Genomic DNA, 13,776 nt, shown 5'->3' on the forward strand with positions numbered 1-13,776 from the left:
TGGAGGGGGCATGGGAGTTTGCCCAACCAGTCTACATGTGCTTTGTGGACCTGGAGAAGGCATTCGACCGTGTCCCCCGGGGGCTCCTGTGGGGGGTACTCCGGGAGTATGGGGTACTGGACCCCCTTGTACGAGCTGTCCGGTCCCTGTACGACAGGTGTCAGAGCTTGGTCCGCATTGCCGGCAGTAGGATTCATTTTTATTGAGGATTGGACTTCGCCAAGGCTGCCTTTTATCCCCGATTCTGTTCATAACTTATATGGACAGAATTTCTAGGTGCAGCCGAGGTGTTGAGGGGATCCGACTTGGTGGCCTCAGGATTGGGTCCCTGCTTTTTGCAGATGACGTGGTCCTGTTGGCTTCATCTGGTCGTGATCTCCAGCTCTCACTTGAGCAATTCGCAGCCGAGTGTGAAGTGGCTGGGATGAGAATCAGCACCTCCAAATCTGAGACCATGGTCCTCAGCCGGAATAGGGTGGATTGCCCTCTCCGGGTCGGGAGTCAGGTCCTGCCTCAAGTGGAGGAGTTTAAATATCTCGGGGTCTTGCTCACGACTGAGGGAAGGATGGAGCGTGAGATCGACAGACGGATCAGTGCTGCGTCTGCAGTAATGCGGACTCTGCGCCGGTCTGTCGTGGTGAAGAAGGAGCTGAGCCAGAAGGCGAAGCTCTCGATTTACCAGTCGATCTACGTTCCTACCCTCACCTATGGTCATGAGCTGTGGGTCGTGACCGAAAGAACGAGATCTCGTATACAGGCGGCTGAAATGGGTTTCCTCCGCAGGGTGGCCGGGCTCTCCCTTAGAGATAGGGTGAGGAGCTCAGTCATCCGGGAGGAGATCAGAGTAGAGCCGCTGCTCCTTCGCATCGAGAGGAACCAGTTGAGGTGGCTCGGGCATCTGGTCAGGATGCCTCCTGGACCTCCCTGGTGAGGTGTTCCAGGCATGTCCCTCTGGGAGGAGACCCCGGGGAAGACCCAGGACACACTGGAGGGATTATATCGCTCGGCTGGCCTGGGAATGCCTTGGGATCCCCCCGCAGAGTTGGTAAAAAACAAGGAAGTCTGGACTTTCCCACTTAGGTTTCTGCCCCCGCGACCTGACCCCAGATAAGTGGTAGAAGATTGATGGATGGATAGACAACTGGTCACTATGGTTCCTGGAGAAAGTCCACACACTCTGAGCAACAAACTAAATCTGCGTTGGGAACCAGGTTAATAAAAGAAAACATCATTGAGACAAACAAACATGTAACAGAGAGAAAAGTTTATTTTTCTTCTTTGTTTCTTCATGTGCACGTGTGCTGCCACCAGTTTCCACGAGTATTCAGTCTACTTTAAGGCTCTGCTGGACCACCTGACTCTCCTCATGCTATAATTTGTTTGTCTGTTGTCCATTGCCTCCATCAGTCAGCGCCCACACACCGTCACGCAGTGTGTCTATAAATCATCCTCTCCTCCTGCCCTCTGTCACTGTGTATGTCCATCGTCACCTCCTCTGCTGGCTTTATGCTCAGGATGCAACAGAACTTCATGCTCAACAATAAAGTGATGTTTCTGTATTTATGACTGACCTCAGATGGCATCAAACTGCTATTTTTCAGTACTTATGACTCATCTGCTCTTAACAGCAAACACGTCTGTGACTTCTGTTTAGGCTTAACAGAAGAAATATGTTTTTTATCCCCAAATATCTTTGCTGTTAAAAAACTGATTTGATAAAGTCTACTTTAAGGCAAATTTACTTTACATTTTATACATCATACAACCTCATTAGTCCCTGCGCCGGGACAGAGGAACAGGCTTGCCAGGTAGTCATTGACAGCAGACTCCTTTTGTCAAGTGAACCTTAACTTTAGATATGGGACAAATTTTAGATTTTTCATTCATTTTCCAAATCACTTAATCCGATTAAGAGTCGCGGGGAAGCTGGAGTCTATCCAAACACTGGGTAAGAGGCAGAATACACCCTGGACAGTTTAATTTCATTCATTGTTTTATTTAAATAATAAATTTATATATTTAGGGCAAGATCTACTAAAGGTTTGCAAGTACCCAAATGTGTGCAAAGTCATTGCATATGCAAGAAGAATTTTTAAATGAATAAATTAACAGTATGCACTGAAGGTTTCAAAGGGGCAAAATAGTGCGTCTCCATCCGGTTAGTACGTCTGTCACAATGAATATGCAATATGGGGCATGCACACTCTACTTTGCATCACAGGGCAACTACAGATAGACAAACAACCGTGCACACTCACACTCCTAGGGACAATTTATGGAAACCAATTAACCTAACATGCATGTCTTTTGGGAGGGGGGGAACGTGCCCAGGGAGAACATGCAAATTCCACACAAAAAGAGCACCATTTGAGCTTACCCCCAGCCGGGAATCAAACCAGCGTCATAGTCGTACAAAGACTTCAAATGGCTCTAATATTCTCTGTAGGTTTAATGAATGTAAACTTGTTATCTGAGATCAAAACTTTAAAAAACATTTAAAGCCACAACGCTAAATGAAACCATCAGAATATTTAAAAAGTTAAACTATTTTTTTCACACACTGGCTGTAAATGTGTGTGCGTATGTGTGTGTTTGTGTGCACTGACGGCGTACTGTTGTGGTATGTCTGAACTGGACGTAGATGCACCAAATGAGCTTATTACAACGATCTGATTTCCCCCAGATATCTAATCACCATGCAAACAGGCTCACCGTCGTTGCACAGTTTGTAACTGAATCAATTTATTGAACCAGATTTAATTAAAATCAAATCAAATCTTTTCAGAAAATTAGTGATGATACCCAAGTAGTTTATGGTAAATGGACTTGTACTATAGCGCTTTTCTAGTCATGCAGACCACTCAAAGTGCTTCACACTACTTGTCACATTCACCCATTCACCCATTCACACACACTCATCCAACACACTCATACCCCGATAGGCACATTGGGGGGCAGCTTGGGGTTCAGTGTCTTGCCCTAGGACACAAGCCTGGAATCAATCCCCCAACTTTCCAGTTGAAGGACAACTGCTCTTCCTCCTGAGCTACAGCCGTCCCTGTTTATACTGTCCACAGACATGCTAGCTGAACTACGAGCTCTCTGCTTTAGCTGCACACTGCAGTGCTACGTGTAATTACAACAGGACCTCGATTTTCCAACTTTCACCTGAGAAAATGCTGTTACAAAACTTTGATTTTGTATTTATGATTTGGCGGCTTCTGGCAAAGGATGATTAGCTCCTTTCTCTCTGAAGTAAACAGCTGATAACGTTTGTTGTTATTAAGGTAGGAAACGCGTTTTTAGCACTTCCAAGGTTCAGCGAATGCTCTGGGTGGATTTGTGTGCCTAGATGTGTGCTATGGTCTAAACTACTTCACAGTTGTTCAGTGTCTCTAACAGCACATCAGTCATCTATCTTCTGGGTTGCTTTTCTAATGTTTTCATGCTCATAATGTTGTTTTTCAAAAGGTTCAGAGTCCCAGATTGGTCCTGAAGAGTCAGTTTAATTCACTGCGATCCTGAGATGGTTCTGTGCTTTGCTGGGAGCCAGTATATCAGTAAGTGGCTGCTTCCTCCTCTGTCAGCCTCTGGGCTGACCCAGAAGTTAATGGAGCATGTCTGAGCTTGTCCCGGGAACCACAGAGGATGTCCACGCTGATTTGCCGTCTTCCGAACGCACACAGATACACACACACACACACACACACACACACACACACTAATGCAAATCTTTATTCTCATGAATTAGCTTGGTTTTCTGCTGCTGCTGTTGAACTGTTGTAGCGTGGCATCTCTCAGGACATGTGATCCTCTGAGGTCTCTGAGCCGTCCAGTTTCTTCCCTGCAGGACCTTCTGGGCTGGATGGAAAACTGCATGGTCTAGATAATGAAGCACTGGTGTTTAGACTGGTATGAAACTGGGCGGTAATGGTGCGGAGCTGCCTGAAGGGCGAGTTGAAGCCGCTGCAGTGAAGTTCTGCTGATGTTTTGTTTAAATCTTTACTTTCTTTCTCATGTGAAACAAACTTGTTTCCCAGTTTGTCAACAGACCGTCCTGGTCGGTGGGTCTGGGTTTGTTTGGGAGTTTTCTCGTCAACATGTTCTGTGGACGTCTTGCAGTTTTTCATGTTCATTGCTTTTGCTCGTGTTTTAGGTGTAGACGGATATTTTAATGGCAAGTTTCCTGTTTTATTCCTTTGTGTCCCAGCTGTGTGACTGTCACCCCCGCTCTGCATTCAGGCTTCAGCTCATTCACTTTCTTTTGTTCAGGAATCTCGAGGAAAGTGCGGACCTCCTTGAAATGTCAACGGTGATGACCTTTTAAAGGAGATTTGAGATGAAAAAGGAAAATGTTGCTCTAAACAAAGAGCCATTCTTGTTTTCCTAACCCTTTTTAACCATTTAACAAACTGCATGTGTCCCGCTCAACCCTTTCGGGTCGGAGCGGTTAGGTTGGTACCCTAACCGAAGGGCATCAGAAGAGTAGAATGAGTTGGATCGGATATGAGGTACATGTCCCAGTTTTCACATATGGAAATGCAAAAGAGTCTGTCCTGACCCGCCCCAACTCCACCTGGTGGAAACGGGGCTTAAGTCTGGAAGAGTTTTGGACACTGACAGACACCGTACATTTTCAACTCACAATCTCTCCCGCTCGATGTCAGGAAGTTTCACCTGCGCAGCCTTAAGGTTTGTCCTACAGGAGAACTTTTCTCTGACGTCTGCCTGGCTCCTCGGGGGGATTTCTGGGTTCGGGTCCTCCTTTAACCACACCTCATAGCAGCAGATTTTTCGGAAACTTTGAGTTGTTGAATTTATTGAGATCAGCAAACATGACTTGTGATGCTGATGGAGCCACTATCAATCTGGAATCTGTGTTTCAGTGACGTAAGTGAAAACGCCATCCAGGCCATCCCGAGGCGAGCTTTCAGAGGAGCTACTGACCTCAAAAACCTGTAAGTGACTAGACGCATGACCCGATGCAGCCGACGCTGTAAGGAACCGTCATGTTTGATGGAACTGGATCTGTGTTTTATTATCAGTCAGCTGGATAAAAACCACATCAGCTGCATCGAGGAGGGGGCCTTTAGAGCGCTGCGATCTCTGGAAGTGCTGTGAGTATAAAACCATAAACCTGCAGCTGGCTTTGCATTTGCCGTCTTATTTTTATATCTTGTGTTGTTCTTGTATGACTTTTGCCACATGATCAGCCGACTCTCCTTTCACCGGTCCAGTTTCCATTGCTCCCTGTTTTATCCCTCTGTTGCATCTTTTCTTTATTTCTCTCTCTCAGCACGCTGAACAACAACAACATCAGCAGTATTCCAGTCTCCAGTTTCAACCACATGCCAAAGCTCCGCACCTTGTAAGTATTCCTCCTGTGATTCCTTTTCCCAGAACGCCCAGTCTTCCTAACGCTCCCTGTTTCCTCCCCAGTCGGCTCCACTCCAACTCGCTGCGCTGCGATTGCCACCTGGCCTGGCTGTCGCCATGGCTGCGGCAGCGGTCGGCGTTGGGCCTGTACACCCAGTGCAGCTCTCCGCCTTCTCTGAGGGGCCTCAACCTCGCAGAGCTGAGGAAGAGCGATTTCGCCTGCTCAGGTACGGTGGCCCAGCAGGACCCACCTCCCCGTCTGGTAAAAAGCGCCGCATGCTGAGAATGGTTTGGTGCTGTTTGATTTCAGGCCACAGTGGCAGCGCCTTCGTTCAGCCCTGCAGTTTGGCGTCTGGATCCTGTCCGCCCATGTGTTCTTGCAGCAACAATATTGTGGACTGTCGAGGGAGGGGCCTCACAGCCATTCCAGCCCACCTCCCGGAGGCCATGACGGAGATGTGTGTATATAAAAACAGAGTTCATTCTTCAACTAAAACCATTTTAATAATACTGTTTTACCGGCTTTTAGAAAGTAGAAACTTATCCATCCATTTTCTTAACTGCCTGTTCCAAGTAAGTGTCACAGGAAGTGGGAGTCCTTCCCAGTAAGCACTGGGCGAGACGCAAGTACACCTGGACAGGTGTCAGTCCATCACATGGCCACATAGAGAGACAAACAACCATTCATGCTGACAATCTCAGTCCTACAGACAGTTTAGAATAAACTAACTTTGGATGGTGGGAGGAAGCAGAGTATCCAGAGAGAACACACACATACATGCAAGCTCCACACAGAAAGACCACCATTCAAAGGGAGGGGCTCGAACCAGTGACCTTCTCACTGTGAGGCCACAGTGCTAACCACTACACCATCATACAGATTAAACTCAAGTTAGACATTCCAGTATGCGAAGGTGCCAACAATGACAGTCCATTAAAACTGGAAGTTCATGTCATGCCTTCAGGGTCTCGCAGCATTATTTATGTAACTGATTCACTTCAGGCTTCCTGGACGCAGAACGGAAACCTGCAGCGTGGGTTCTGGAGTTTTACCGTCTCCACACGCCGGTGGACGTCTGTCACCAGCTCAGAGTCAGCAGAGTGACAAACCCAGCGAGGAGTAGCTCAGGCAAATCAATACATGGATGTTTACACGTAGACTTTATGCTTAAGCCAGTTGTTCAGAACGTCTGCTGTGAGCTCCAGATTTACAGCTGAGATTTAACATCAGGTCTGCTGGCTGAGAAGCTGGACAGATTCATCCCAGACCTGCACGAAGACCGAAGTCACACCAGGCGATACACGTCGGTCTTTAAACCCAAAAACTATCTTCAGATTTCATTTTCGGATGTATTTAGCATTTACACACACTGATGGTGATGAGGTCAGTTCAGACATGGAAGGATAAAGCACTCATTCAAGAAAAGCTTTTTATTTTTGTTTTAGAGTCTCATAAGTTGGATTTTTCTCTTTACCTCCAGCAGGATTGTTTGCACTGATTGTCTCAGATGTTTCAGTCTATTTCTCCTCTTTGCAGTCGTCTGGAGCAGAATGGCATCAAGTCAGTTCCTCCAGGAGCCTTCACCTCCTACAAGAAGCTTCGGCGAATGTGAGTCCTCTCATGAATCACTTCAAGAGTTACAGCTGAATGATCCAAGCTACACACTGACTGTGTTTACAGTGTGTTCTGGGGACTCCGTCAATCCCACGAGAAGAGTAAAGTAAATGGTTTAGAAGAGGAACATTTGGGCCACATTGTTCAGACTGCTGCCATAAAAACGAGAGAAATCCTGAGAAGTCTAGAGAAAAAGATGTCATACATCAGGAGTTTTTATTTGTGGCACTTTTTCAGTCTTTTTTAAATACTGAAAAAGTAAAATCCAACCACAACTGGTGACGTCTGCAACTCATTTGCCACATTCACCATTCCACTTCACATTCTGTACAGATTTTACTTTATAAAAGTTGAATCTGTAAACATCAGTCAACTTTGTCAGCCTTTTGGGTTGAACCTACTCGACTTTAAATCAGCTGGCAGATATGGGAATTAATACTAATAATCAGCTAATAATCAGTCACGTGACTTGTACAGACTCCCAGTGGAGGTGAACAAAGTGGAGGTCAAACAAACCAAAGAGCTGAAATGTGCAGGAAGATGTGAGACGTCTGAGTATTTCCACAGTTTAGATGTGAGTTCAGCTCTGGATGCCTTAAAAACTACAGTTATATGAAAGATCCTTCATGTGCAAAATGATTAAAGCTTGTGTTGGAGGAATGCTTGTTTTCTTCTTCACTGCCAAAACGATGAAAACATGAAGCGTCTTGGACGCGAGAACTGTCGGTGTGTGGATGGTGAAACCAGTTGGGATGATTAAGACACTTCATGGTGAATCCTGCTTTGTTTCTCCTTCTGAAAGTTGAGCTTTGCTGTTTGTATAGCACTGTTACCATGGCGACTATCTGTTTCACTCTATCGTGGCCTGGATCTGGGATCACCAACTCTGGACCTCTTGGACGACATACAAGATTCAAATTGCTAAGTTGCCACGCAACTAGCTGTTGCAATCAGGTGCGTTGCAGCAGGGAAACATGTAAACCTGACAGACTCTGGTCCTTAAAGACCGGCTCAGCAACACTCTGCAGGGATCCAGTGTTTTAATCAAGCTCCTGACTGTTTGCTATGTCACTATGGAGTTTGAATGTGGGGACCGACATGTCCACACCCAACACACCCAACGGACCTTGCTGCTGTTTTTAAGGTCAAGGTTGAAGTTCATAAAACACTTAATGTCCCTTTTTAAATAACCTCACGGGCCTCTATCAGCACTCGATGCTTGCTGCTGTGCTCCTGTGCCAAACAATACAATACACTTATAAACAGTCTGAACAGGACATCTGTGAAGATGTTGGCTGCCCTTCTTATGCTCAGTTTGAAGAGTTTATTCCTGAAGAATCAGTGCCCACCACATGAGGTGATTGTACATCCTGTCAAGGAACACCAGAGGATTATGATCCGCAAACACCTGGATGGGCATAAAGCTAGATTGCAGATATGTCAAAATGTTGTAAAGCTGACAATGGAGCCAGGGTCTCCTATTTAATGATCGAATAGTTTAACTGGTGTTGGTTAAACTTGCAGTAAAGTAGCAGATGAGATGATCAGCTCCATCTTCACCGTCCTGCAGCAGGACTGCACCAGCATGCACGCCACTGGCGTCTACCACCAGGTTAAAAGATCTGGATAGGTCTGGAGCGGACACAACGGGAGCACGTAGGCGCAAAAACTCCAAGGTCGAAAGTGTGCTGACATTCAGAAGTCCACACAAAGTCAATCTTTAGGCTTAGCAAGCTAGAGAAGCAGAAAGGTTTTGATAAAATGACCGGTAATATCCTGTTACAGCAGGGAAGAGTTGCAGAACTTTCCGGGTGACGGGAATGGGGAATGTAGTGATCGCAGCAACTTTCGCTTCAATGGGACTTACTTGTTCTAATCGTACTTATTTTCCCAAATAAGTGACAGTCACCTTTCCAAAAGCATGCTTAGCAAGGTTTAAAGTAAGCAACACTTCCTCAGCCTGGTGACGACCTCTCGGACAACGGCTGCATGGTTTTTCCAATTGGGCGTATCAAGGATGAGGTTGTCGACGTGCACATTACAGTTACGCGTACCATCACCATCGCTGTGTTCTGCAGAAACTTATCAGGAGTTCATAATGCAGACATCTCAGATGTGTGTTCAGTAAGTGGGACCCGGCAGTAGCCTCTCAAAAGGTTTAACCTTCCAAGGTATTTGACCATTCCCATGTCAACGGTCCTAAGCGTCCTGGAAAGTTGCACGTTGGATCTGCAAAGTGTGGAGAATTAGCTTCAATAGTCTAGACTGAAAGTGACTACCTCGGTCAGTCTGGATTCTATGCAGAAGTCGAAAGGTTGGAAAGAATTTAGGAAGCATTTTAACCTCCAACTTTGCTGTGATCTTACTCAGTGGAATTGCTTCAGGGTATCGAAGGGCAGAACATTATCGTAAGTCGTAAGAAGTATCGTAAAAAGGGATTTCCAGACTTTGTCTGGGGAAAAGGACCAATGAATGGCTGTCCGACTGCAGGAATGGGATGGAGCATGATGAACAGGTTAAAACACCTCGATCCATCCAAAAGCTACAGTTTGTGCCTTAGCATTGCTAACACTGGAGAAACAATGGGCCTTGGTCGCTAAGAGCTTAATTTCTATAGAAATATGATTTATAACAAGAGTTTCTGGATCAAAATGGATTTCTGGATCACATCAGGATGTATTTGTTAACATTTCATATCTGTAGACTGGAGGTAGAAAGGAAGCTGTTACCGCATGAATCTGGTCAAACAGCAGGAAAAGCTGTTTATAGGCAAACACACAAGCTGTTTCTTTCATTCCCAGAGACCTGAGCAACAACCAGATATCCGAGATCGCTCCTGATGCTTTCCACGGCCTCCGGGCGCTCAACTCGCTGTGAGTGTGTTATTCCTCCATTCTTCCTCATGTTTCCACTGTCTGCGTTTGTATGAATAATTCAAAGAGGCACCTGCTTTGTGTAAACAGAACTGTTACATCAGAGCAATCACAGCAAGCTGAATGTGTGTGCAGGTGTGTGTGTTCGGACTGCTTGAAGGCTTATATGCGAACATGTATTGGTGTGAAAGTAGAAAATGTCTGGCAGACGGATGCAGACCTGTTTCCTCGCTGCTCTCTGTCTTAAGGGTTCTGTATGGGAATAAAATCACGGAGCTGCCTGCTGGAGTTTTTGATGGCCTGGTTTCTCTGGAGCTGCTGTAAGTCCAAACCTCTGCATGCATGTGTCCGTCTCAGTTCACAGGTCTGACATGTAGCTTGTGAAAACATCACTGTACTTCCGCGATTAAAACTTTATTTATATAAACTTTCTAAACAAATGTACAAAGTTCTTCACTCATCTCCCGTTCCACCTGATCAAAATGAGAATCTCCCGTTCCACCTGATCAACATGAGAATCTCCCGTTCCACCTGATCAACATGAGAATCTCCCATTCCACCTCATCACCATGAAAATCTCCCATTCCACCTCATCACCATGAGAATCTCCCGTTCCACCTCATCATGATGAAAATCTCACGTTCCACCTCATCACCATGAGAATCTCCCGTTCCACCTCGTCACCATGAGAATCTCCCGTTTCACCTCATCACCATGAGAATCTCCCGTTCCACCTGATCAACATGTGAATCTCCCGTTCCACCTGATCAACATGAGAATCTCCCGTTTCACCTAATCACGATGAGAATCTCCCGTTTCACCTCATCAAGATGAGAATCTTCCGTTCCACCTCATTACCATGAGAATCTCCCGTTCCACGTCATCACAATGAGAATCTCCCGTTATACCTCATCACCATGAGAATCTCCAGTTTCACCTCATCACCATGAGAATCTCCCGTTCCACCACATCACCATGAGAATCTCCCGTTCCACCTCATGACCATGAGAATCTCCCCTTCGACCTCATCATGATGGGAATCTCCCATTCCATCTCATCGCCATGAGAATCTCCCATTTCACCTCATCACCATGAGAATCTCCCGTTCCACCTCATCATGATGAGAATCTCCCATTCCATCTGATCGCCATGAGAATCTCCCATTTCACCTCATCACCATGTGAATCTCCCGTTCGACCTGATCAACATGAGAATCTCCCGTTTCACCACATCATGATGAGAATCTCCCATCCCACCTCATCAAGATGGGAATCTCCCGTTCCACAACATCATGATGAAAATCTCCCGTGCCACCTGATCAACATGAGAATCTGCCGTTCCACCTGATCAACATGAAAATCTCCCGTTTCACCTAATCACGATGAGAATCTCCCGTTTCACCTCATCAAGATGAGAATCTTCCGTTCCACCTCATTACCATGAGAATCTCCGGTTCCACGTCATCACAATGAGAATCTCCCGTTCCACCTCATCATGATGAGAATCTCCCATCCCACCTCATCAAGATGGGAATCTCCCGTTCCACCTCATCATGATGAAAATCTCACGTTCCACCTCATGACCATGAGAATCTCCCGTTCCACCTCATCACCATGAGAATATCCCGTTCCACCTCATCACCATGAGAATCTCCCGTTCCACCACATCATGATGGGAATCTCCCATTCCACCTCATCACCATGAGAATCTCCCATTCCACCTCATCATGATGGGAATCTCCCATTCCACCTCATCACCATGAGAATCTCCCATTTCACCTCATCACCATGAGAATCTCCCATTCCACCTCATCACCATGAGAATCTCCCGTTCCACCTCATCATGATGAAAATCTCACATTCCACCTCATCACCAAGAGAATTTCCTGTTCCACCTCATGACCATGAGAATCTCACGTTCCACCTCATCACGATGAGAATCTCCCGTTCCACCTGATCAACATGAAAATCTCACGTTCCACCTCATCACTATGAGAATCTCCCGTTCCACCTCATGACCATGAGAATCTCCCGTTCCACCTCATCACCATGAGAATCTCACGTTCCACCTCATCACCATGAGAATCTCCCGTTCCACCTGATCAACATGAGAATCTCCCGTTTCACCACATCATGATGAGAATCTCCCGTTTCACCGCATCATGATGAGAATCTCCCATCCAACCTCATCAAGATGGGAATCTCCCGTTCCACCTCATCATGATGAAAATCTCACGTTCCACCTCATCACTATGAGAATCTCCCGTTCCACCTCATGACCATGAGAATCTCACGTTCCACCTCATCACGATGAGAATCTCCCGTTCCACCTCATCACCATGAGAATCTCCCGTTCCACCTGATCAACATGAGAATCTCCCGTTCCACCTGATCAACATGAGAATCTCCCGTTTCACCACATCATGATGAGAATCTCCCGTTTCACCACATCATGATGAGAATCTCACGTTCCACCTCATCACTACGAGAATCTCCCGTTCCACCTCATGACCATGAGAATCTTACGTTCCACCTCATCACGATGAGAATCTCCCATTCCACCTCATCACCATGAGAATCTCCCGTTCCACCTGATCAACATGAGAATTTCCCGTTCCACCTGATCAACATGAGAATCTCCGGTTTCACCACATCATTATGAGAATCTCCCATCCCAGCTCATCAAGATGGGAATCTCCCGTTCCACCTCATCATGATGAAAATCTCCCGTTCCACCTGATCAACATGAGAATCTGCCGTTCCACCTGATCAACATGAGAATCTCCCGTTTCACCTAATCACGATGAGAATGTCCCGTTTCACCTCATCAAGATGAGAATCTTCCGTTCCACCTCATGACCATGAGAATCTCCCGTTCCATGTCATCACAAGGAGAATCTCCCGTTCCACCTCATCATGATGAGTCTCCCGTTCCACCTCATCATGATGAGAATCTCCCGTTCTACCTCATCACCACGAGAATCTCCCGTTCCACCTGATCAACATGAGAATCTCCCGTTCCACCTGATCAACATGAGAATCTCCCGTTCCACCTGATCAACATGAGAATCTCCCATTCCACCTCTTCACCATGAGAATCTCCCGTTCCACCTCATCATGATGAAAATCTCCCGTTCCACCTCATCACTATGAGAATCTCCCGTTCCACCTCATCACCATGAGAATCTCCCGTTCCACCTGATCAACATGAGAATCTCCCGTTCCACCTGATCAACATGAGAATCTCCCGTTTCACCACATCATGATGAGAATCTCCCGTTTCACCACATCACAATGAGAATCTCCCATCCCACCTCATCATGATGAGTCTCCCGTTCCACCTCATCATGATGAGTCTCCCGTTCCACCTCATCATGATGAGAATCTCCCGTTCTACCTCATCACCACGAGAATCTCCAGTTTCACCTCATCACCATGAGAATATCCCGTTCCACCTCATCATGATGAGAATCTCCTGTTCCACCTCATCACCATGAGAATCTCCCGTTTCACCTCATCACCATGAGAATCTCCCGTTCCACCTCATCACCATGAGAATCTCCCATTCCACCTCATCACCATGAGAATCTCCCGTTCCACCTCATCACCATGAGAATCTGCCGTTCCACCTGATCAACATGAGAATCTCCCGTTCCACCTGATCAACATGAGAATCTCCCGTTTCACCACATCATGATGAGAATCTCCCGTTTCACCACATCATGATGAGAATCTCACGTTCCACCTCATCACTACGAGAATCTCCCGTTCCACCTCATGACCATGAGAATCTCCCGTTCCACCTGATCAACATGAGAATCTCCCGTTCCACCTGATCAACATGAGAATCTCCCGTTTCACCACATCATGATGAGAATCTCCCGTTTCACCACATCATGATGAGAATCTCCCA

The 13,776-nt window shown here is 46.3% G+C and overlaps 1 protein-coding gene across 1 annotated transcript in view; it reads left to right on the forward strand.

Annotated features, from left to right (window-relative positions):
- The window catches only part of slit1b (slit homolog 1b), a gene marked incomplete at both ends in the record, with an annotated part of 152,810 nt that overhangs the window by 40,265 nt on the left and 98,769 nt on the right, over positions 1–13,776 (forward strand). Inside the window, 8 exons of the mRNA XM_079265052.1 lie at positions 4,887–4,958; positions 5,046–5,117; positions 5,297–5,368; positions 5,440–5,603; positions 5,687–5,834; positions 6,914–6,985; positions 9,793–9,864; positions 10,113–10,184. Coding sequence (XP_079121178.1) covers positions 4,887–4,958; positions 5,046–5,117; positions 5,297–5,368; positions 5,440–5,603; positions 5,687–5,834; positions 6,914–6,985; positions 9,793–9,864; positions 10,113–10,184 — 744 coding nt within the window. The remainder of the gene's footprint in view (positions 1–4,886; positions 4,959–5,045; positions 5,118–5,296; positions 5,369–5,439; positions 5,604–5,686; positions 5,835–6,913; positions 6,986–9,792; positions 9,865–10,112; positions 10,185–13,776) is intronic.

This window comes from Telmatherina bonti (assembly GCF_933228915.1).
Source record: "Telmatherina bonti genome assembly, chromosome: 3".
Classification (NCBI taxonomy): domain Eukaryota; kingdom Metazoa; phylum Chordata; class Actinopteri; order Atheriniformes; family Telmatherinidae; genus Telmatherina; species Telmatherina bonti.